Source organism: Schistocerca gregaria, chromosome 5 (genome assembly GCF_023897955.1).
Source record: "Schistocerca gregaria isolate iqSchGreg1 chromosome 5, iqSchGreg1.2, whole genome shotgun sequence".
Classification (NCBI taxonomy): domain Eukaryota; kingdom Metazoa; phylum Arthropoda; class Insecta; order Orthoptera; family Acrididae; genus Schistocerca; species Schistocerca gregaria.
The window spans coordinates 148,409,996-148,435,959 of NC_064924.1; the positions used below are offsets into that span (position 1 = coordinate 148,409,996).

Sequence of the window (25,964 nt, forward strand, 5' to 3'; positions counted from 1 at the left end):
CAGAAATTTGGAGGAGTACTTCTAATGAAACTAAAAAAATTTAATTACTTTGCATGTGGAAGTACTTCGTCAGGTGACAGTGGGTCTCATCACGAAAACATATTTGAGAATCTTGGAGTACAATTGGCATTCTGCAGTAAGATATGAAATGAAAATTCTTGTATTTTGTTCATAATGTAAAATAACTTAAGCCAGAGACGTAAAAAAAAGAAGACTGTTTTAATCTCTAAACGTAAACTACCATAGTGGCAGTATATGACGTTTTCCGCTTTTGACTGATATTTTAAGATATCTAATTCTGAAGAGAAATAAAACTGAGCTAAAGATTTTTTTAAATGTGTTAAATGATTTAATGACACTTACATTGAATATATTTAATATTAATGTCTGAACACATGAATATGTCGAGAACATTCGTGCTGTCATCAACGAAGATCGACAACGGACCATTGAGGAAATTGTATAGCTGTTGGGAATGACATGGAGTTCTGTGCAGCGAATTGTGACAAGAGACTTGGTAATGCAAAGGGTGGCTGCAAAATTCGTGCCACGACTGCCAACCAAAAAAAAGGTTGAATGGAAGCGTGTTGTGCTTTGAAAGAAGAGTCCTGAAATGACCCAAAACTTTTATCAAAAATTGTCACAGATGACAATCCTGAATTAAAGCAATCGTGAATCAAAGCAATAATCAAGCCAGCAAAAGAATTAAAGTTCGCCTCTCCACAAAAAAGCTCATCATGTGAAATCATCATCATCATCATCATCATCATCATCATCACTTAAGACTGATTATGACTTTCAGCGTTCAGTAGGGAGCATAGTCGCCCTGATAAAATTCCTCCATGATTCCCTATTCAATGCTAACATTGATGACTCTTCTGATGTTAAACCTATTACTTCAAAATCATTCTTAACCGAATCCAGGTATCTTCTCCTTGGTCTACCCCGACTCCTCCTACCCTCTATTGCTGAACCCATGAGTCTCTTGGGTAATCTTGCTTCACCCATGCGTGTAACATGAGCCCACCGTCTAAGCCTGTTAGCCCTGACTGCTACATCTATAGAGTTCATTCCCAGTTTTTCTTTGGGCCATTGTTCCCATCCGCTAGTACCTGCAATCATCCTAGCTACTTTCATATCCGTAACCTCAACCTTATTGATAAGGTAACCTGAATCCATCCAGCTTTCGCTCCCATACAACAAAGTTGGTCGAAAGGTTGAACGGTGCACAGATAACTTAGTCTTGGTACTGACTACCTTCTTGCAGAAGAGAGTAGATCGTAGCTGAGCGCTTACTGTATTAGCTCTGCTACACCTCGCTTCCAGTTCTTTCACTATGTTGCCATCGTGTGAGAATATGCATCCCAAGTACTTGAAACTGTCCACCTATTCTATCTTTGTTCCTCCTGTTTGGCACTCAGACCGTTTATATCTCTTTCCCACCGCCATTACTTTCCTTTTGGAGATGTCAATCTTCGTACCATAGTCCTTACATTTCTGATCTAGCTCTGAAATATTACTTTGCAAACTTTCAATCGAATGTGCCATCACAACTAAGTCATCTGCATATGCGAGACTGCTTATTTTGTGTTCACATACCTTAATCTCACCCAGCCAGTTTATTGTTTTCAACATATGATCCATGAATAATATGAACAACAGTGGAGACAGGTAGCAGCCTTGTCTTACTCCTGAAACTACTCTGAAGCATGAACTCAATTTACCGTCAACTCTAACTGCTGCCTGACTATCTATGTAAAGACCTTTAATTGCTTGCAAAAGTTGACCTCCTATTCCATAATCTCGTAGAACGGACAATAACTTCCTTCTAGGAACCCGGCCATATGCCTTTTCTAGATCTATAAAGCATAGACACAATTCCCTGTTCCACTCGTAACACTTCTCCATTATTTGCCGTGAGGTAATGATCTGCTTCTGACAACCTGTACGAGGCCTAAACCCACACTGATTTTCATCCAGTTTGTCCTCAACTAATACTCGCGCTTTCGTTTCAGCAATACCTGAGAAGATTTTACCCACAACCCTGATCAAAGAGATACCTCTGTAGTTGTTACAATCTTTTCTGTTTCCATGTTTAAAGATTTGTGTGATTACTGCTTTCTTCCAGTCTGATGGAACCTGTACCGACTCCCACGCCATTTCAATTATCCTGTGTAGCCATTTAAGACCCGACATTCCACTGTATTTGATGAGTTTCGACTTAATTTCATCCACCGCAGCCGCTTTATTGCACTGCAATATATTGACCATTTTCTCCACTTCCTCAAATGTGATCCTATTTCATCATTCCTATCCCATTGTACATCGAAATCTGAAACATTACACATCGTATTTTCACCTCCATTGAGCAACTCTTCAAAATATTCCCTCCATCTGCCCAAGGCATGAACAGGATTCACCAGCAGATTTCCTGACCTGTCCATAATACTTGTCATTTCCTTCTTACCTCCCTTTCGAAGACTGCTAATTACACTCCAGAATGGTTTCCAGCAGCTTGACCAAAAGTCTCCAACCTGTTTCCAAAGTCTTCCTAAGATTTCTTCTTGGATGCTGCAATTATCTGTTTGGCTTTGTTTCTTTCTTCAACATACCTTTCTCTGTCTACATGAGTTCTAGTATGTAGCCATTTTTTATACGCCATCTTTTTCCTTTTATGTGAAATCAAACGTAAAAACAATGCTAATTTGTTTTCTCGAAGAGAGATGAGTCTTCCATTCAGAGTTTGCTCTGCAGAGTCATACAGTTAACCAGGCTTTCTGCTTGGAAGTTTTGAAAAGAATACACAGCAGTGTGCAGGTGATGCAACATGATTTGTGGTAGTAAGTTGATTGATTTTCTTCCATCATAAAAGTGCGCCTGCTCACACAGCCCTGTCTGTATGTCACTTCTTGACCTAAAAGCTCATGGCTGCTGCTCTTCATCCCCTATACCCTGACCTAGCCCCATGTGACTTTTCATAGTTTTTTCAGAATTAAGAGAGACATGGATTGAAAGCATTTTGTTAATGTTGCTGAAGTGAAGAGAAAAACAACAGAGATGCTGTCAAGAATCACAAAAGGGGAATTGAAACAATGTTTTGAAAACAGAATAAAAGATTAGACAAGTGCACTAATGTATGTGCAGAATACTTTGAAGGGGATCGAAGGTTTGTGCTTAAAACGCGAACAAATACGTTAAAAGAATAAGATCGATTCTTCTGGACACCCTTAGTATGTGTGTGTTTGTTTGGGATCTCTTCCTGAACCACTGGACCGATTTATTGAAATTTAGCATAGAAATATCAGACCTTTTGAGTGGCAGCACTGTGGGGTTTATAACTGCCTAGTTCCAGTGGCAGTGGGGATATGGGAAAAAACGTGTTTTCCCTGCTCCTGGCTTACAGGCTGTTCTGCATGATAGGCATGTTGTGTTGTGGTTCTGCCTAGATGTTACTAACAAGAAATGGTTTTCCTGACATCAATATGTAGGTTGCCCTACATGAAAGGTGTATCGGAATAGCATCAGCATACTTTATCGATCTGTTTGGCATGGCAATCTGTACATTATGGGAAGGAAAGTACAGTCAGAGAGGGGTTGGGGGAAATGGTCAAAGAGAGGGGAAGAGGAAGTAATAAGACATAGGGAATAAGGAAGCAGATATAAGGGGAGAGGATGATGTGGACAGAAAGAGGAAGAAAGAGATGGAAACAGCTAGGGGGAGGAGATGTATTCAAAACATGTGCCATATATGTATGTGGGCAAAGCAAATGGGATAAGGCTACTGTAGAGACAAACTGAAATTTGTGTTGGATACATAGCTACTACGGTATCTCTGGGTGACTGAGGGTTGTTATAGGGGGAGGGGGCGAATAGAGAATGAAAGAGAACATTTGTTTGATTAGATTAGATATACTTCTTCTCTCATAGATTCATAGTAAGGAGATCCGCAAGGATGTTGTAAAACGTGGTTATTTAATACATAGAAGAGAAATGCCGTTATTCCTTTCATTCATTCTAAGTAACGATGTCTTCATGGATGTGGACTAAGTCAAAAACTGGGAAACGTACTTTCATTGAAGGTGTAACAAATATGTAACTGTACGAATGTATATTCTGAGGTGCGAAACATAAATTGTAGGCTAATGTAACTTCGCATCATCAAACAGAAAGCTGTGTACGATACGATTTTACATTGGTCACGTTGCTGAAGATTAGCAAAAGTCAGGTTTTACATGACGTGCAAGCTATTTGCTGTTATTAATAATATATACACTACAAGAAATTAAAATTGCTACAGTACGAAGGTGACGTGCTACAGACGCGAAATGTGACCGACAGGAAGAAGATGCTGTGATATGCACATGATTAGCTTTTCAGAGCATTCACGCAATGTTGGCGCCGATGGTGACACCTACAATGTGCTGACATGAGGAAAGATTCCAACCGATTTCTCATACACAAACAGAAGTTGACCGGCGTTGCCTGGTGAAACGTTGTTGTAATACCGCGAGTAAGGAGGAGAAATGCGTATCATCACGTTTCCGATTTTGATAAAGGTCGGATTGTAGCCTATCGGGATTGCGGTTTATCGTATCGTGACATTGCTTCTCACATTGGTCGAGATCCAATGACTGTTAGCAGAATAAGGAATCGGTGGGTTTGTAAGTAGGCTATTTAGGTTTTCTTATTGGTAACGCCACATAGCGCTCTGTACGAAAAATCACTGGCTGTGCCGTGTGCAGTCTGTGGCTGGTTTGCATTGTTGTCTGCCATTGTAGTGTTGGGCAGCGGCAGCTGGATGCTAACAGCGCGTAGCGTTGCGCAGTTGGAGGTGAGCCGCCAGCAGTGTGGACGCGCATTTGCTTAATCAAATTGCCTGAACATTTACGGCATATTATTTTGGCAGGCCGTTGCAAAGACGACATTGAAGCTTTTCAGGGACTCTTACAAGAATTAGAAATTGACACTGACAATCGCGGAACGCGAAAACAGGAACACAACAATTACAGGTCACATCCGTCGCATTTCCGCGATGAAAGAAATAATAACTGGACACGACAAGGCTATTCTCACAATACAAATCGTGACCAAAACAGACACCACCCGTATGACAACCGCTGGCAGAGTAGTAATAATTACAGGGAAAGGTCACCTCTCCGCGGTAGTGACTATCACAGAGACAATCAGAGAAACAGACAATATGGGAACCAAAATAATTACTATCAAGGGAGACAGAATAACTTTAGACGCAACGGTCCAGTGCGCAGTTACGATTCAGAGAGAAATTCTCCGCCACGTGACCGACAAGAAAGAAACTATGGAATCTACCGACATGACGACAGACGATATAATCATAACGACAGACCGGAATTGCAGCAGAACTGGCGGGAATCAAACAGAGCAGGGCCCTCTCGACAAGGTGAATTTGTAGAAGTTAGGTCTCCTAATCCCAATAACGGCGCACGCCAACAGAGACAGACAGTGACTCACACCGCAGGCAGCCACGTGCGCCGGCTGGCTCAGAGAAAAATAACATAGACACTAACCTTCAGAAAAATTCCAGTATTCTTTACCGATGTATACCGCGATATAATTGCGTTCAAGTTAACTCTGAGCACTAGGAAGAGTAACGGATTGTCCTACATTTCACATGTAAAACCGTTTATTGAAAGATAATCTGCTTTTTAACTTTCTATTTGCCATATAACTTTTCACTTTACATCACTAGTATGCTTTGTCAGACTTAGAATCTGTTAACATACGACAATGTATGAAGTTAAATATCCAGTCTAGAACTTAGAGAACTTATTTAGACAGTATTTACGAGTGCATTGTTATAGTGAACAGACGTCACAGTGTTATTGTGTGTGTACATTCTTGCTTGTTAGCTGCACGATTACGTAACGACTATAAAGCTTACATAATTAGAACATTTACCAGTATTGCTAATGAGATTTTAATGCAACATTTTGGTTTCCTTGAAAATACATTCTGGATTTAAAGTACTTTCTGTGAGATACCAGATGACACAGTGGTTAGTTTATGTGACAGCTATACGTTTTTATCACGACGCTACTAATGTGTGACACAATTTACATTGTGCTTTTGCGGTGTATCTGTTTTATATCTGCACAGTTTTCTGAATTATTCTGGAAAGTAAAACATGTTTTAGTAGTAACGTTTGTGGTATAGCTACAATGAGACAGCCTTTTCTGTAGCACAACAATACGTACAGTACAGTACTTACTTCATCACGGCAATAAGCGTAATAACTAAGATATCTATACCCAAAGCATTTCAATTTCGTTTATCATGAGGTAAGTACATTGACTTCTGCAGAACTTAGCTTTCGGAGGACAATAACTACGACACTTCCACAGAGATTGTCTTACAGCAAGACGCACATTTAGCGCTACAGGACACGCATTAAACTATTTATTTTTCAACATATTTGAATTACAAAGAAAGTTTTCAGTGATACATTTCATTCCATTGCTGCAATCTGTAACACCTGAGGATATAATTACATTAATCCCCAGGGGGGTACAAGCTTACTTTGTGTACCATGTGTTTGGCAAGCACAAAGAGCCCTAGCTAATATGGTATTTGCTTATAAAACTTTACACATTGGTACCATATTTCTCTGACACAGAATTACACAGCTATCTGATCATTTAACTGAGAGACAAACATCTCTTTACTACGTCAGTGACACATGTTTACGCAATTACGCAAGTGGATTACTTCACACTTATGAAATTGTATTTTGTCTGTACTTTGTGAAATGTTCACATTTTTTTCGGAACCATTGTGATACTATGAGAGCTTTGAATGATGTATTTGGTATGGGATCATGATTTTTAAGGTACGTTTGAGGCAGATGACACTTTTGACATCAGCAGAGAATTTTTTTTAGGTTTTGAAATTATTGGAGGAAGCTACGACGATTTTGAGATTTGGCTGAGGTTTTATGATGTTATGATGACGATGTGTATTACGCTGTTGCGGTATATTTATGATCAATAAGCTGATGCTATATGAGTTATTTGATTATGCTACGTATATGTTATGATGAAATATTGAAGAAGTGTCGACGAATAAGGTAAGGAATAATGAGTAGTGGTTAGGGACTCTGGTTTGTGAAAAAGGATGTTGGAAACCGAGAATCGTACTTTAAGTGTTATTAATTGTGTGTATATGCGTGAATGTATCACTATGCTGGTGAAAATTTTTTGGACACTATTCTATTTAAAGGATTTGGTTTCTACAGATTTGTAACGCAAATTCTCAACCTGTGAAAATATTTTTATATGAGACTGTCACTGTAGCGGAAACTGTTGTCGTAAATTTTTCAGTAAGAAAGGTAAGTGACCACCTGCACATACTGTGTTGTGAGCACCCAGCTGTGCGACAGTCGCCTGGGAGAAAAGCCATTAGTGTGTGCCTTTCAGAGGCACAGGTAAAAAAAAAAAAATCCATTATCCTCGCTATTGACATTCCTTTGTAGAAAGCATCGTAAATACGACAACCTCAAACTTGAGAACATGATTACACTGTAGAGTTCTTAGTTTATGATATTTACTGAAATGAAATGATAAGAAACATTTTATATCTATTGTCTTTCTAGCTGAGAGATTCCTCATTTTGTTTAATATCCAGTTTCTATCTGCACTGCAGCATTGGTTAAAATAAAATTTAATAGATGTACTAATATCACTATTTTCTGCCTACAGACCCAGTAAACAATCATTTTATGATGTACTTTCTTAGAAAAGAGAGCACAAATAGACATTTCCCTTCGCAGGAATTGCAAAATTAATTTTTTTACGATTTGGTAACGTATGTTCTCGTGATGCATCACTCTAGTGTTAAGATGTGACATAGGTATTAAACATTTTTACTGTAATATTTTTTCTGCTTCAGCTTTGTCATGTTTAGATATAAATTATTATATTTATAATTTATTGCTGCTCGCTGTGCTTACTTGCATTTTTTTTGTCATTGCTGTTTGTATTAATTGTTTTGTGCTGCTGCATTGCTTCATCCATTAGTTAATCATCTGAGCTCAGAAGATTTAAGTTAGCTTAAGAAGGGGTAGCCTATATAAGAGAATGAGTTGCGATGAATTTGAAGAAATGCACTGAGAGGTTATACAAGAACAGTACAGAAAGCAAGTATAGATAGGACTTTTTGGAAATAATGAAGAACGAAGGGAGATCTCCGAGAAGTAAAGAAAGTTTTCTTTGCAAAATACTGCAGTAAAACAAACCCTGTCCTTTCCTTGTGTTATCCCACTATGTGTTTGTGTACCCTTGTGTATTTATGTTCTTCCTGTCTTTATATGTTTATCTGATAAGACTTATGTTGCAGAATTTTTCTAATACTCAGTTACATGAACTATGATGAGGAATACTGTTATCCTCAAATATAATTTGCATTCATAATATGTTATTTACTTTGTAAAGATGTTTACACATTATTTATTCTGTTTTGTTCTAATGCTCATGTGTGAAGTTGATGTTTCAAAAGCTGTTCTGATCTTTTATGTATGTACTTATGTCGTAATTTTTGTAACACTCATGTATTTGCTATATCGATTCTTTTGTAAAGCCTGTACTACTGCAAATGTTATCTGTATTGTTATATTTTTTAAAGATGTATTTTGTACCTTTGTTATTGTATTCTCATGTTATAAAATTGTAATTGACTATAGTTCATCAAATTAAGTAAATTACTTTTCACTGCACACGTTTCTGTTGGTCATAGTATATGGCTAATATGTGAGAAGTAGGGACTGATAGTGTTTGCACGTGTGTTAATAACTCAGTACGGGACTCGATAACAGCATTGCTGGTTCTAAGGACAATTCCAAAAACTTTGTGCGTGCACAAGTGGTGGTTGATGGACTTGCTATATTATCTGCAAGACTCTTCAATGGTGATTGTGCGCCTGCGCAGTCAAACAGATGGCTGCTGGCCATCTCTACAACGACTACAGTGGTTCTACACCTTTGATGACCTACCAATACCATTATTTCTACAAGGACTGCAGTGGGTCTGCGCTTCTGGTGGCCCAAGAGTACTGTAATCTCTACCAGGACTACAATGGGTCTACTCTGTGACGACCTACCTACCAATATTCTTTAAAACTTCGACTGACTGTGCTGTGGGTTTGCTCTGTTGTGGCCCATTACCTGTCTGCACGTCAAGAGTCAGCAGTGTCTTTCTGTTGGAAGGACAACACTTCCTCAAGACTGCATGGAAATCCACTACTTCCGTGTGCACTTTCTTTTACTGCTCAGACTTCGAGAAAAACACTGCAATTTTACTTTGATGAATGATCGGGACTGTTTTTATGGACTGTGAGAAAATTTTAGCTTTTGACCAACATTGTATCAATAAGTGTGTGCATTTCATTTCTTTGTAATTGTAATTATGAAAAAAAATATTTTCAAATCTGTATTGGCCACTGCCCAAAACAATTTCTAAATTTTTTTGTGGGGAGCATGGGGGCTATGTAAGTAGGCTGTTTAGGTTTTCTTATTTGCAACGCCACATAGCGCTCTGTACGAAAAATCACTGGCTGTGCCGTGTGCAGTCTCTGGCTGGTTTGCATTGTTGTCTGCCATTGTAGTGTTGGGCAGCGGCAGCTGAATGCTAACAGTGCGTAGCGTTGCGCAGTTGGAGGTGAGCCGCCAGCAGTGGTGGACGTGGGGAGAGAGATGGCGGAGTTTTGAAATTTGTAAGAATTGGTGTCACGAACTGATATATATATTATGACTATTAAGGTAAATACATTGTTTGTTCTGTATTAAAATCTTTCATTTGCTAACTATGCCTATCGGTAGTTAGTGCCTTCAGTACTTTGAATCTTTTATTTAGCTGGGAGTAGTGGCACTCGCTGTATTGCAGTAGCTCGAGTGACGAAGATTTTTGTGAGGTAAGTGATTTGTGAAAGGTATAGGTTAATGTTAGTCAGGGCCATTCTTTTGTAGGGATTTTTGAAAGTCAGATTGCGTTGCGCTAAAAGATATTGTGTGTCAGTTTAAGCACAGTCTTGTATAATTTTTCTAAGGGGACGTTTCAGGTTTAGAAGGGTGATACGGAACGCCGTACTGGATCCCAAAGGTCTCGTATCACTAGCAGTCGAGATGACAGGCATCTTATCCGCATGGATGTAACGGATCGTACAGCCACGTCTCGATCCTTGAGGCACACAGCATCATGATGGTCGCATCCGTATTTGGCGACATTGTGGTGAACGCACATTGGAAGCGTGTATTCGTCATTGCCATAATGGCGTATCACACGGCGTGATGGTATGGGGTGGAATTGGTTACACGTTTCGGTCACCTCTTGTTAGTAATGACGGTACTTTGAACAGTGGACGCTACATTTCATATGTGTTACGACCCGGGGCTCTAACCTTCACTCGACCCCTGCGAAACCCTGAATTTCAGCAGGATAATGCACGACCGTATGTTGCAGGTCCTGTACGGATCTTTCTGGACACAGAAAATGTTCGACTGCTGCCCTGGCCAGCACATTCTCCAGATTTCTCACCAATTGAGAACATCTGGTCAATGGTGGCCGAGCAACTGGCTCGTCACAATACGTCAGTGTGAACGGTGGTATCGTGTTGAAGCTGCATGGGCAGCTGTAACTGTACACGCCATCCAAGCTCTGTTTGACTCAATGCCCAGGCGTATCAAGGCCGTTACTATGGCCTGAGATGGATGTTCTGGGTACTGATTTCTCAGGATCTATGCACCCAAATTGCTTGAAAATGTAATCACATGTCAGTTGTAGTATAATATATTTGTCCAATGAATGGCCGTTTATCATCTGCTTTTCTTCTTGGTGTAGCAACTGTAATGGCTAGTAGTGTACATCAGATATTTACAGTAACAAATTCGTCAGTGTCGTAGAAGCTGTTGAGTGCCTACAATTATTTACTCTCCACTAAAACTGAAATTCGTTAGAAGCTGAATTTTTATAGTTGCAGGCGAGTCATTAAAAATTAAGCTCCTGAATAATCAACGTCTTCGTGGATCTAGTAAATGAATTGAAATCGCTGCTTCGATTATCCTTATTTCTGGTGCTGATCGCATAAACAGAGCTGATTCTTTGAAAACGAGGGACCGTATTTACGACAAATTTCACCAACAGATAAAAGAATTGGAAAACTGTGGTTGGTAGTCAGCAGCTCCTTGAACAGGCCTCTGTTGGCCGTCCTTGAATTCATCCTGCTGTGTGCCTACAAAGTACCTGATTTCTCACTCACACTGACGTAACGACGTCACGGCTTGCTCTCACTGACCTACACAGATGCTGTACGTGACGATGATGTGGATTACAGAGTTTGCGAAACTCGTCAACGTTACCCCGACCACCACCAAGCAGCCACCGAACACAGAGACCTGACGTATGGAGTATTTCTTCAGCAACGGAGCCACGAGGAGACCTGCAAAGAAATGTTTTCTTTAAAAATACGGCAGTGGTTTCACATACTCTGCTTATACAAACATACTAAATAATGAATACGTACTGTGTAGATACCACTAAGCGCTAAGAGAAAAATCATCATATGTCTAATTAATCCATCATTGAGTCAGAATGCTGTATAGGTTATTAACACGTAACATTTCATGTGAAGCGACACTTGGAGGAGAGAGGAAAGTGAAAATTACGTATTAGTGCAGGTCACTAGGAACGCAATTAATTCGCGATGGTAAGGGAAGTAGTGTGACGCTCTTTAAGAAACGATTCGGTAATTTTCGGGAATAATTTTGTAGAAACTAGGGAATACCTACTTGTCTGCTGCCGGTTTGAAAAACGCTCTTCGCAACTGTGAGTCCAGCGACGACCACTTCGTGACGAACGTCTGTTGGTATTTTATATTCGCCCCAAACGCAAAACTCTCTCGTAGTATTTGAAATTCTACGTTAGATGGTGTATTTGCAATCAATATCATCGTGACCTGTGTACTGCTCCGTATCTACCACAAATGTAGGTACAATAATGTCAATAAAAAGGCTATACTGATTTGATTAAAAATGGCCGTGTGCCTTTTTTACTTCCAATGTCCTAGTTTTCCTTATAAATGTTATGCAAATAATAAATCAATCATTATATGCTGAGAATTTTACGGGCATAATAAATCTTTATTTATAGCTACTTGGGAATAAAAAGAAGTACCAACAGCAAGATTCGATCCAGAGACCTCGCCCTTACGAGACTAAGTATTTAATCACTTCTTTATCTCATTTTGGCCCTCATTGCTCGTTGCGTTTGTTCAGGGCGGACGTCCCATGACACACTTTCAATCTCATCATTGACCCGTTCACTGAGCTTTTTTTTGTTACAGGGGGCTCCTAACCCTGAACACGCTGAGCTACGGTGCCGGCCAATCACTTGGCTACTGCCCCCGTGCCGCTGAGGGATAACACAATAGTGTATATACGCATCCCTAAAACTGTCAGACTCGATTTTCTCGAAAACGGTTTACAGTTGCGCCTTTCTCTTTGCTTAAGCGTGTATATAGGCATCCCTAAAACTTTCAGATTCGATTTTCTCGAAAACGGTTTAGAGTTGCGCCTTTCTCTTTACTTAAGCTGACTTCGAAGCCATGCTGTACATACCATGTCAACATCAATCAGATCGGTACGTACTGTCCCCTTGTGAGGTGACAAGTGTTACGGGATAGCTATATGCATATATACAGATGCCAGTCGTATCGTGTACACAACGAATGCATGAAAGGACAATGCATTGGTAGAGCTGTCATTTGCACTCAGGTTATTTATGTGATAAGGTTTCCGACGTGATTATGGCTGCACGGAAATTAACAGACTTTGAACACGGAACGGTAGTTGGAGCAAAACGCAAGGCACATTCCATTTCACAGTGAACTTTCTATTGATGGGATCAACACTCCAGTGCGTGTAAGTTTACGTTTCCATTCACGGCCGTTTGTATTACCAGACACGCATTGTATTATAAACAATGCCTCCTCATCAAACAAAACGAAATCAGGAAAACTGAGGTTTTCGACAGATTCTTATAAAATACCAATTCCGCTCAAAATGACTGCACTTTCTGAGGATGACATGGACGCAACTGTCAGAGAAAAATAATCAGGTCAGGTATTCTGCTCATGTTCAGACGCCGTGCAACCGTTAGTGCCTGGATAGCGTTTAGTCGTACATTCCCTTCCAGATAGGATGTTCCAGTATACCTCGTATATCTTTCTTACATTCCAGCAGGAAATAGATCCGTTTACACGTGCGCGCCTATTGCAGGATCAAAAAGATTGCTTCCCGGTTACCGTCGTTGCGATAACAGCACGGCGTAGTATCGTCGCCCGTTTTTCCACTGAATTCAGCAAACTCTTACTCTTCTTCAGTAAACCTATCCACATTGCTATCCATATTGTGCAAATTGTATCGGATAAACTAACCCGAGTCAGAACCGCGCGGTACCGAATGCAAGACATAGGGCGAAGAGTAAAGTGGGCGCTAGTGTTGTCGACAACAAGTACCGTGAGTACATTGAACAAGTTGGAATCCAAACAACACACACAGCGAATACCGTCGTCATAAAATACTGTTGTACGCATATTATCGTTACAATACCGATACACAGATGAATGTGAGTAGGTTAACTGTGGTCCAAAATGAGACTAAGATGGATTGCATAAAGCACACTAGAAAACCGCCTACACAGTCCAGGTAGTTAAGCCATGCGGTAGGCTCGACTCGGATGTAAGCCGGTTCGAATCCTGGTCGTGAATGAAATTTCGATGGACAATATTCGGCCGACGAGGGGAAGAGAAGTGAAGGCATGAAGTTTCTGATCGCCCGTCTCTACATCAATGACCTGGATTAAAATCCAAACCTCTCCGTAGAGCCTCATGTTCTAAGGGCGTTTGACACTGTTGACAAGTGGTCCGTCCATCAGAGGGTACATATTGTTTCAAATGGCTCTGAGCACTATGGAGCTTAACACCTGAGGTCATCAGTCCCCTAGGACTTAGAAATACTTATACCTAACTAATCTAAGGACGTCACACACATCCATGCCCGAGGTAGGATTCGAACTTGCGACCGTAGCGGTCGCGCGGTTCCAGACTGAAGCGCCTAGAACTGCTCGGCCACAACGGCCTGCTGAGGGGCACATTAAGCACGGTGGTCAGCTTGGTGGTATTTCAGAAGACAAGGATAGGTACTGGCACCAGGTTACAGCTCTCTTCTCTCTACATCACCACTTACCATAAACATAACACTACACTGTACACACGTTCGTTATATTCACCTACATGCTAAAAATGCGACACAACACTTGCATATCCACAGAGAAAGTGGCCAATTTGCTCGGAGAAAGAATACCTTATTCGACTTGTTGCTAATTCCACAACTTGCGATATCACAGCCAACAATTCCATACGACATTTATATTTTACATTTTTACGTAACAAAATTGGTCAGCTATACCACCTATTAACTAGTCAATCTTTCCGCAAGGAGATAGCTTTTCGGAGCCTCTAATCCAAATAATGGCGTCCTAAAACGTTTCAAAATTCAGTTAAGCACTTAACAGTTATTCAGATTATCCCTTACTGGGATGGAGTACAATAAATATGACCAGTTATGCAGCGAGGAGAACTAAATTTGTGTATTTTTTCGATGGAGATATATTACACGAGAGTGTTATCAACTGAACAACATTTGAAGTTATCATTGAACTGCTTCTGATTAATTTCTCCTTCTTTCGAGTACTTTTCCGATTTCCCATGCGACTTGAAGTGTTGTACAAAACCGATTTCATTTTGATATCTCCACAATTATATTGAAGCTATCAAAGTGAGCTATCGGAATATTACCTGATTTGGAGTTCTTACGTTTCTTATCAGAAGTGTTGGTACGAGGCGCGTTATCTCGCTAACAAGTATCAGTAAACACGTACGTAAGTAGCAGAAGGACATCTGCCGACGTAATTTCAATGTCAAACCAAGATCTCTTCCAGTTATTTGCTAATGTACGTTGAAAATGTGGAAAGTATCCCCTTAATAGAGAAACAGTGTAGCAGCGAAACCAGACGTTTCAACAAACAAATAGGAGAATAAAGCTGTGCAGCTCAGACGCACTGCAAAACGGACGTTGACCCCACAACGATAAGATTTGTGAGTGTGCTGTGGCTGCAGATGCAACGGCCACGAAATAATGATTACGGGCAGGAAGGGGGGATGGTAGGAGATAGACGGGTAAAGGGGGTTATCCAAATGTGCAGCGCTGGCGTCACTTATCTGTGTGAATTGGTACCTCGTTCCACTTTGGTCTGGTTCAGTGACCACTGAGCCTGTCTATCGGGAAAAACGTGTTCCGCTATCTCAGGTCTCATATAGTGTATTTATCTTTAATCACAGTACATCTCTTGAAAGTTCTTTTCGACCTGCTTCTTCAAGCGAATGGTGCCGAAATATTTCTCATAAATCAATAACTTGTTAAAGTATTTCATCTCAGAGACAATTTTACGGAGGTTTACTTTAACAGCTATGTTTGCAGGAATTTTACATTGTATATAAGCAACATGCAGATTCACCCAATCGACTAAAGACATAAATAAGCTAGTTTCTGTGCCTGTCCGTACTGACCCTGCAATGTAGTATGAATAAACCATGTTGTTGTTTGTTAAAGTGAGATATATTTGAAAAAAATGGGAAGAAAAAGTCTGTATTGCAGCTACAACGTGTTTCGACAGTTGCAACACTATTATCAGGTGTAAGACATCTCTTAGACAGCTGTGCCTGTTAGAAGTATCGGTGACTTCTTGCAGGAGCACGTGAGGCGTTCGAAAGATTAGAGAGCGACTCACAGTGTTCATAATTATCTGAATTAGCCGCAATGTCTACAGATGGAGAAATGTAGAAAATAGTTGAAACGAATAAAAGGCTCTTAAAGTTCAAGAACAGTAAATGTTTAGTGGTTTTGAATCGGAAAATCGCCTATGCTGCTAACCGTACGTCAGTTGCGCAATATTGTGCAACAACGAACTTACATTTTTCGTTAAAGATTTTAAGGCCACAGCAAACAGAAGCTGGATCAGACCGTGAATTTATATTTCCTAATCATCACGCCCTAGTATGTGTATACTATAGAACTATTGTTTAGGAGTAGGTAGGATGAACAGATAACTGTTGCCCAGAAGGTTCTGTTACAATTGAAGGTCTGGCTCAGCATTGCTGTGAGTGGGGGATGGGAGGGGGGGGGGGGGGAGTGGATAGGGGTGCCGGGCAGGATGTGGGGACACTAAGGCACTGTTTCTCTGTTTTCCGATCCGACGAGACGTCTTGGAGGTGCACCACCTGTAGAATGAGGTATGCAGGCTGCATTGCGATACTCTTCATCGTTGTTTGGTTGGTACTAGCAACAAAGGTCCTTCCTCGATTGTTCGTGGTATAGCTGTTCTACAGTTCTTTCAGTTAGTAAATTTTCGATTCCTGTCATTTGTGTAGTAAAGGTGCAACCCACGTGTTCGTTTATTCAAATTAGGCTGTAAGTGCTCTTCAACAGTTCGTCATCATGTCCTCAGATCAGCATGATTTTCACCCAGTTGTCACGTGAAATACAATGCGCGAAATTTACTGATGTTCAGTGCGTTGTGTGGGATATCTTAAAGTCTTCCTTTGATGAATCAGAGCTACTTCGGTTAGTAATTTTGTATTTGTATATCTGTAGAATAAATCTTTGAACTGAAGTTGTTTCGTACCTTTTGCCCTTTTCATATGAAATTTCCCATACATGTGGTTGAGTACATTAAACGTTAGTAATCCCTGGTAGCTCATTAGTGTGAACACTTCATGGAGTGCGTTAATACTGGACGCCGAGATTTGTACCTGTGCCACAGTTAGCCGAAATGCACTGTCCAACAGTAAATTACGAACATTACGCGCGTACCTATTGCTTCTGAAGGAGGTGGACAAGATGATTCGACACCATACTTGCGTTTCGTAAAAATGAGACTCAAACATTGTTCTGCCCTCGAGCTTTTTCCATTGTTTCGTTAAATAATTTACTCCGAAGGAGACGCTGGACTCTTGAAGAAACTTACTGGTGATTTTCTTCCCCAATAGTAAAAGCAGCCAGTACTGTAATACTAATAATCTTAATGTCGACAAAATTTTAATTCCGAATCTTACTTCTCTCCCTTTAGCTTAAGCTGACACTACGAACACCGTAATCTCAGTTGACATACGTAAAGAGGGTTACAAGATCGGATATCGCTCATCCGTCCAGATCTCAAGGTGTACGACGCCACGAATTTAATTTTCAAACAGCAATGTTTCTCTTGATATATTACGATTTCTGAAGCTGGAGAACAGAGAAAATACGACGCTTGACTTACCGGAGAACTGCATGACAGCCATTCTGATGCTCATGATAACCGCAGCGCTGGTTGTTTTGTGTCCCATCTCTGTCAGCTTGTCTCCGAAGAGGACGCTGAAAACTGAACCCAGGGACATGCTGGTCATCTGTAGGCGTAAAAAACAGCAGCCAGTAAGCATTCTGTCAGAAAACATTTGGTGCGCCTCTGAATTATACTCGAAATCAATTACAGCAAATAAGATTGTGCGGTCGACATAATCCACTACAGAGTGTTACAAAAAGGTACGGCCAAACTTTCAGGAAACATTCCTCACTCACAAATAAAGAAAAGATGTTATGTGGACTTGTGTCTGGAATTGCTTATTTCCTTGTTAGACCTCATTTTAGTTTCGTCAGTATGTACTGTACTTCCTCGATTCACCGCCAGTTGGCCCAATTGAAGGAAGGTAATGTTGACTTCGGTGCTTGTTTTGACATGCGACTCATTGCTCTACAGTACTAGCATCAAGCACATCAGTACGTAGCATCAACAGGTTAGTGTTCATCACGAACGTGGTTTTGCGGTCAGTGTAATGTTTACAAATGCGGAGTTGGCAGATGCCCATTTGATGTATGGATTAGCACGGGGTAATAGCCGTGGCGCTGTACGTTTGTATCGAGACAGATTTCCAGAACGAAGGTGTCCCGACAGGAGGAGGTTCAAAGCAATTGATCGGCGTCTTAGGGAGCACGGAACATTCCAGCCTATGACTCGCTACTGGGGAAGACCTAGAACGACGAGGACACCTGCAATGGACGAGGCAATTCTTCGTGCAGTTGACGATAACCCTAATGTCAGAGAAGTTGCTGCTGTACAAGGTGGCTGTATTGTGGGCGGCTGTGATACAATACGCCATTCTCCAGGGCTGCATCAGCGCATCAGGGATTCCACGCGACGGAGGGTGGATGCATGTATCCTCGCTAACGTAAGACATTTTGAACATTTCCTGTAACAAAGTGTTTGAAGTCACGCTGGTACGTTCTGTTGCTGTGTGTTTCTATTCCATGTGATTTTAAGAGAAGTAATAAAATGAGTTGTAACGTGGAAAGTAAGCGATTCCGGACACATGTCCACATAACATACACTCCTGGAAATTGAAATAAGAACACCGTGAATTCATTGTCCCAGGAAGGGGAAACTTTATTGACACATTCCTGGGTCAGGTACATCACATGATCACACTGACAGAACCACAGGCACATAGACACAGGCAACAGAGCATGAACAATGTCGGCACTAGTACAGTGTACATCCACCTTTCGCAGCAATGCAGGCTGCTATTCTCCCATGAAGACGATCGTAGAGATGCTGGATGTAGTCCTGTGGAACGGCTTGCCATGCCATTTCCACCTGGCTCCTCAGTTGGACCAGCGTTCGTGCTGGACGTGCAGACCGCGTGAGACGACGCTTCATCCAATCCCAAACATGCTCAATGGGGGACACATCCGGAGATCTTGCTGGCCAGGGTAGTTGACTTACACATTCTAGAGCACGTTGGGTGGCACGGGATACTTGCGGACGTGCATTGTCCTGTTGGAACAGCAAGTTCCCTTGCCGGTCTAGGAATGGTAGAACGATGGGTTCGATGACGGTTTGGATGTACCGTGCACTATTCAGTGTCCCCTGGACGATCACCAGAGGTGTACGGCCAGTGTAGGAGATCGCTCCCCACACCATGATGCCGGGTGTTGGCCCTGTGTGCCTCAGTAGTATGCAGTCCTGATTGTGGCGCTCACCTGCACGGCGCCAAACACGCCTACGGCCATCATTGGCACCAAGGCAGAAGCGACTCACATCGCTGAAGACGACACGTCTCCATTCGTCCCTCCATTCAGGCCTGTCGCGACACCACTGGAGGCGGGCTGCACGATGTTGGGGCGTGAGCGGAAGACAGCCTAACGGTGTGCGGGACCGTAGCCCAGCTTCATGGAGACGGTTGCGAATGGTCCTCGCCGATACCCCAGGAGCAACAGTGTCCCTAATTTGCTGGGAAGTGGCGGTGCGGTCCCCTACGGCACTGTGTAGAATCCTACGGTCTTGGTGTGCATCCGTGCGGCGCTGCGGTCCGGTCCCAGGTCGACGGGCACGTGCACCTTCCGCCGACCACTGGCGACAACATCGATGTACTGTGGAGACCTCACGCACCACGTGTTCAGCAATTCGGCGGTACGTCAACCCGGCCTCCCGCATGCCCACTATACGCCCTCGCTCAAAGTCCGTCAACTGCACATACGGTTCACGTCCACGCTGTCGCGGCATGCTACCAGTGTTAAAGACTGCGATGGAGCTCCGTATGCCACGGCAAACTGGCTGACACTGACGGCGGCGGTGCACAAATGCTGCGCAGCTAGCGCCATTCGACGGCCAACACCGCGGTTCCTGGTGTGTCCGCTGTGCCGTGCGTGTGATCATTGCTTGTACAGCCGTCTCGCAGTGTCCGGAGAAAGTATGGTGGGTCTGACAAACCGGTGTCAATGTGTTCTTTTTTCCATTTCCAGGAGTGTATTTTCTTTCTTTCTGTGTGAGGAATGTTTCCTGAAAGTTAAGCCGTACCTTTTTGAAAAACCCTGTATTATTTTGTCAACTAGTACTATTTAAAATTCTAGGCAAAATTCTGAACTCTGATATCTTATTCTCGTCCTCATTTGCTGTAGATGATTCAGAGCAGCTTGAGCAAGTTCGTCAAATTATTCTCTAACCAGTTTTATTTCCTATTTTTAGACCAGTCATTTCACAAAACATTTTACCGTTTCCTTTTCAACATTTCTTTCGGATGTTTTCTTGACACTTTAATATCGAATTGATGTAACGCTTTATACAGAATACTGATGAACTTCTTGACATTTCGTGTACATAGCTAACAGCAACTGTACATGAAATATTGCAATATTCTCTCAAATTACTAGTTAACTCTCACTCATTTACCCTCATTACTTTCAAACAGTTAAATCTTCTATATGAATCTGGATCCCATGCTGGTCAATTTCACACATCACTTGTACATTTTCCACTCTTTTGGTGAAAATTTGAAAAAATTCCCGCTAATGACTAATTAAGTTTTTCGTAATTAACCTGACTCATTTCGAGCAAGTAAATCTTTCCTTGCAAAACTAGACATCACGCTGATCAATTTGGCACCAAATTAGTCTATTTCTCACTCTTAGTTTGGTTATGACAATTCGGTTAAAATTCCATTGTGTCATTTATACAGTGGTCTCAGTTTCGTTCCACTCGAACATTTACACATCAATATGTGCTTACTTGTCCATTTCCCTTTGAATTTCGTAATAAAATTAATAGTTTGCTATCATTTACACATAACTACGCTGTCCAATCAAATTAATGTGATCACCTGTCAAAAGCCTGATCAATTATCTTTTGCAGCACGGATCGCAGCGGGACGTACAGGCAGAGTGTCAGTGAGGTTCTGGTAGGTAACGACAGGGATCTGCAGCCATGCCGATTCCAATGCCGTGTCCAGCTGCGAGAGATTTCTTGGCTCAGCATCCATGGTGCGAGCAGATTGATGTAGGTGGTCCAACAGATTCTTGACTGGGTTTAAATTCGTCGAGTTCGGTGGTCAGAGGAATACAGTAAACTCACCCTAGTGTTCTTCGAACAAAGCATGTACGTTGCAAGCTGTGTGACAGGTATCATTGTCCTGCTGGTAAATGCTGAAGGAAAACAAACCGCACCCATGGGTGAACATGGTTTGACCCATTGTGCCTTCATTTCCTCCTCCGATCTGAACCGTACCGACGATTGTTGCAGGGTGTTTGCTTTCGCTCCGCTGGACCATGAAACGTCTCTGTGAACGTCTAATTGTGGTAGTGGCGCCCAAATTCTATCCCTCGTCGACGATTAAGCAGGCGCCTGGTGCGAACGTCCGTACGCAGCAACATTCGCTGAACGGTCATTGAGGAGACACGGCTTGTAGCTCCTTGGTTCATGTGGACAGTCGGTTGCTCAACTGTTGCGCGTCTATTCGACAGAACAGATCTCCACAACCAATGTTCACCTCTGTCATCTGTGGACGGTGATGCACCACCGTTGCCTGGAAGCCAGTTTTGGATAGCGACATTTTGCCATACACGCTGCACTTTTATCATGGCAGCTCGCGAACAGTTTACAAACTTAGCCGTGTCGCAAATACTTCCATAGTTGGCCCGCAAGCAAATGATCGTGCCGTATTGAATTTCAGGTACACTGTTGTCTGTGTTTCCCAGACGTGTTTTATATACCCTTCACTACTAGTGCTGCCACCAGCCGTCTGTAAATGGTTATTGTATATGGACGTCGAACGTAGGCAGTAGTCGCTTTAATGTGACTGGACCATGCATGGATTCGTACTAGTGCTAATAACACGGTATTTGGGTACTGACTTGTTGTTCTGGATTAGGACATTCATTATCGATGTTATTACTGGTTTGGCTTACTTCTTCCCACTGGGTGTTTCAACTTACAGTATTGAGGGCGACACCCAAGACGACCATCCAGCCCCATCCGCCATCAGGTGGGATGAGCTCATAATCAGCTGCACTCGGCTGTTTCATGTGTGCTCCTGAAAACAAAACAAAAAAAAACAAAAAAATTATGTGGTTTAAAAACGTCAGTTTGTAACGAGACCACCAAGATAAGGTCTAAAGTTGCAGAGCAAGAACTGAATCTTGCCTTACAAGGGACAATATTTTTTCACGTACATACAGGTTCTAGTTTTCGCACTTACGTAATTTGTGTTATTAAATTCACTGAGTTTTCTCTAACTCAATGTTAATAGTATCTTAAGGGACAATGAGGCATTTTAAAATATATCTTGGGTTCAGTTCATTGCAATACTTTATTCATAAGACACAGACAGGAAAATGTTCGCTGGCCGCGGTGGCCGAGCAGTTCTAGGCGCTTCAGTCCGAAACCGCGCGACTGCAACGGTCGCAGGTTCGAATCCTGTCTCGGGCACGGATGTGTGTGATGTCCTTAGGTTAGTTAGGTTTAAATAGTTCTAAGTTCTAGGGCACTGATGACCTCACGTGTTAAGTCCCATAGTGCTCAGAGTCATTTGAACCAAAATGTTCTCTTTTGCATTAAGCACAAGGGAAACGAATAATATCTTTATAAAAAATGAACAGAAATATGAATCTATTAATGTACACAGGGGAGAAGTTCCAATTATACACGTGTTACTAGCGTTCGCTGTTGGGTCTACTGTTGTGATAATAAAGGAAAGGATTAATAGTGTGAGTTTATGCTATTACTTGAGATGCTGTACAGGCTCATTCTGTAGTATTTACTATTATTGCTAAAATGGGTTTTAAGCATAGAAAGGGCTGTGGGTACACCAGACATATCATATTCTGTTATCACCGACAGAGAGCTAGACAAGCTATAGTGACGGAAACTGGTGAAGATGAACGGCAAATAAAATTTCAATCGATCGTAATCTGTGAAAGAGAGTTCGATGTAATCAAAGTAAAGCTGAAATCCGGCAGCGATTACAGCTACAGGCATTTCATTCCCACCTAGAATTTACCGTCTTCGACTTGAAGTAACGGAAACTGGAGGCATATCCCTCATGTTGTGGGTTGCTTCTCTAGGCATCTTAGGCAGTCTTCTGCATTTAAACGTCTTACGGAGGATAAGATGGTTATGCAGTTTCTTGACAGTAAATAATTGGAGTCATCTTTGGATTTGGATACGGACATATTTGTCTGACAAATTGCTTAATATAGACATTAGCTCCTGCGTCATCCATTTTTCTGCTGCCTATCTACATGGATGGTGTTGTGTGTGCGTTCAGTCACTAGTAATTCAATAAAGTTTTGTCAGCTCCAAGAAACTTACGGGATATACACTCCTGGAAATTGAAATAAGAACACCGTGAATTCATTGTCCCAGGAAGGGGAAACTTTATTGACACATTCCTGCGGTCAGATACATCACATGATCACACTGACAGAACCACAGGCACATAGACACAGGCAACAGAGCATGCACAATGTCGGCACTAGTACAGTGTATATCCACCTTTCGCAGCAATGCAGACTGCTATTCTCCCATGGAGACGATCGTAGAGATGCTGGATGTAGTCCTGTGGAACGGCTTGCCATGCCATTTCCACCTGGCGCCTCAGTTGGACCAACGTTCGTGCTGGACGTGCAGACCGCGTGAGACGACGCTTCATCCAGTCCCAAACATGCTCAATGGGGGACAGATCCGGAGATCTTGCTGGCCAGGGTAGTTGACTTACACCTTCTAGAGCACGTTGGGTGGCACGGGATACATGCGGACGTGCATTGTCCTGTTGGAACAGCAAGTTCCCTTGCCGGTCTAGGAATGGTAGAACGATGGGTTCGATGACGGTTTGGATGTACTGTGCACTATTCAGTGTCCCCTCGACGACCACCAGAGGTGTACGGCCAGTGTAGGAGATCGCTCCCCACACCATGATGCCGGGTGTTGGCCCTGTGTGCCTGTGTGCAGTCCTGATTGTGGCGCTCACCTGCACGGCGCCAAACACGCATACGACCATCATTGGCACCAAGGCAGAAGCGACTCTCATCGCTGAAGACGACACGTCTCCATTCGTCCCTCCATTCACGCCTGTCGCGACACCACTGGAGGCGGGCTGCACGATGTTGGGGCGTGAGCGGAAGACGGCCTAACGGTGTGCGGGACCGTAGCCCAGCTTCATGGAGACGGTTTCGAAGGGTCCTCGCCGATACCCCAGGAGCAACAGTGTCCCTAATTTGCTGGGAAGTGGCGGTGCGGTCCCCTACGGCACTGCGTAGGATCCTACCACCTTCCGCCGACCACTGGCGACAACATCGATGTACTGTGGTGACCCCACGCCCCACGTTTTGAGCAATTCGGTACGTCCACCCGGCCTCCCGCATGCCCACTATACGCCCTCGCTCAAAGTCCGTCAACTGCACATACGGTTCACGTCCACGCTGTCGCGGCATGCTGCCAGTGTTAAAGACTGCGATGGAGCTCCGTATGCCACGGCAAACTGGCTGACACTGACGGCGGCGGTGCACAAATGCTGCGCAGCTAGCGCCATTCGACGGCCAACACCGCGGTTCCTGGTGTGTCCGCTGTGCCGTGCGTGTGATCATTGCTTGTACAGCCGTCTCGCAGTGTCCGGAGCAAGTATGGTGGGTCTGACACACCGGTGTCAATGTGTTCTTTTTTCCATTTCCAGGAGTGTAGATGTTTCTAGACGTCAGCGGTTGGGAGTCGACTGAGTTAATATTTCCACATTTGTTGTAGACTTGACGCTGTTCTTCTTGAGGGTAAGTAGTACAAAGTCATCTGTGAAAGCAGTGAGAAAAGTGTCAGTGGAAAGCAGGTCGTCTAATGTTGGCGCAGCTTTTCCTCTCGTCGAACATCGAAAACATTGGTGAAACTCAACGAAAAGCCGTCCACTCCTGCCCGTTAGTTTCTTGGTACCGCTAGGATTATCTCTTTTAGGCCTCCGAATGTAATACCTGCAATGAGTTTCCTATTTTTTCCGTACTGGACTTCGTGTCATGTTTCACCAAGCCGACTCCACATACCAACGTGTGTCGATTTGATTACCTAAGCATGTCTATTGCCTTACAACGTAATATAATAAGTATAAGTTGCGAGTACCTCTTCATACTGAATGTTTACTGTTAGTTCCTCCTAACTCCTCCACAATGAGAATGCGACTACCTAATGTAGACATTTTAGAGAGTTCATTACAACACTCGCGCGTTCGATACGTATAATGCTCTTAATTTTTTCTCTGGGAGGCGAAATTCAAAGCTAGGGTAACTTCTCAGTTCAGTAAAATAAAATTATAATGTATACTTTTCTTGGCATGAAGAATGAGATAAGAATGAGATTTATCCAAATGGGACAGAAATCGGTAGATGTGATGTACATGTACAGACAAACAAGTCATTAGACTATCAGAAAAATCGGATGATTTATTGAAGAGAAATAGCTTCACAAATTGAGTAAGTCAACAACGTGTTAGTCCGATATTGGCCATTATGCTAGCAGTTCTTCAGGTTAACACTGATTTATACGTTGTTTTATGTCTTTCTGTGTCAGACCGGTATCTCACCGCTGTCCGCGACGCCTACAGGCAAGTCTTTGTTCTGGAATCTTACTGACTGGAGTAGAATTGTCTTCACTGCAAATTATGTCCAATTGGCACTATATATCGTCAAAATCACTCCAAACGTTCAGAATTGAGGTCAGATCCGGCGACCTTGCTGGCCAAGCTAGGGTTTGGCAAGCCCGAAGACTAGAAGTGGAAACTCTCGCTCTATGCGGGCACGCGTTATCTTACTGAGATGTGATCCCAGGATGGCTTGCCGTGTAGGGAAAAAATAACAGGCGTAGAATATCACCGGTATACTGCGAGAGTGTTGCGGATCACAACCAAAGAGGTCCTGCTACGAAAAGAAACGGCACGGCAATCATTTCTGGTTGTCGAGTCGTATGGGAAGCGACAGTCAGGTTGGTATCCCACCTCTGTACGGTGTGCCTCCAAACACGTCTTCGGTCTCAATG

The 25,964-nt window shown here is 42.5% G+C and overlaps 1 protein-coding gene across 1 annotated transcript in view; it reads right to left on the reverse strand.

Annotated features, from left to right (window-relative positions):
* LOC126273048 (monocarboxylate transporter 1-like) overlaps positions 1-25,964 on the reverse strand; it is a 107,732-nt gene that overhangs the window by 49,719 nt on the left and 32,049 nt on the right. Inside the window, exons 2-4 of the mRNA XM_049976445.1 lie at positions 21,887-21,984; positions 17,403-17,529; positions 11,320-11,463 (exon numbers count right to left, since the gene is read on the reverse strand). Of these exons, the coding sequence (XP_049832402.1) occupies positions 11,320-11,463; positions 17,403-17,529; positions 21,887-21,976 (361 nt within the window). The 5' untranslated portion in view covers positions 21,977-21,984. The remainder of the gene's footprint in view (positions 1-11,319; positions 11,464-17,402; positions 17,530-21,886; positions 21,985-25,964) is intronic.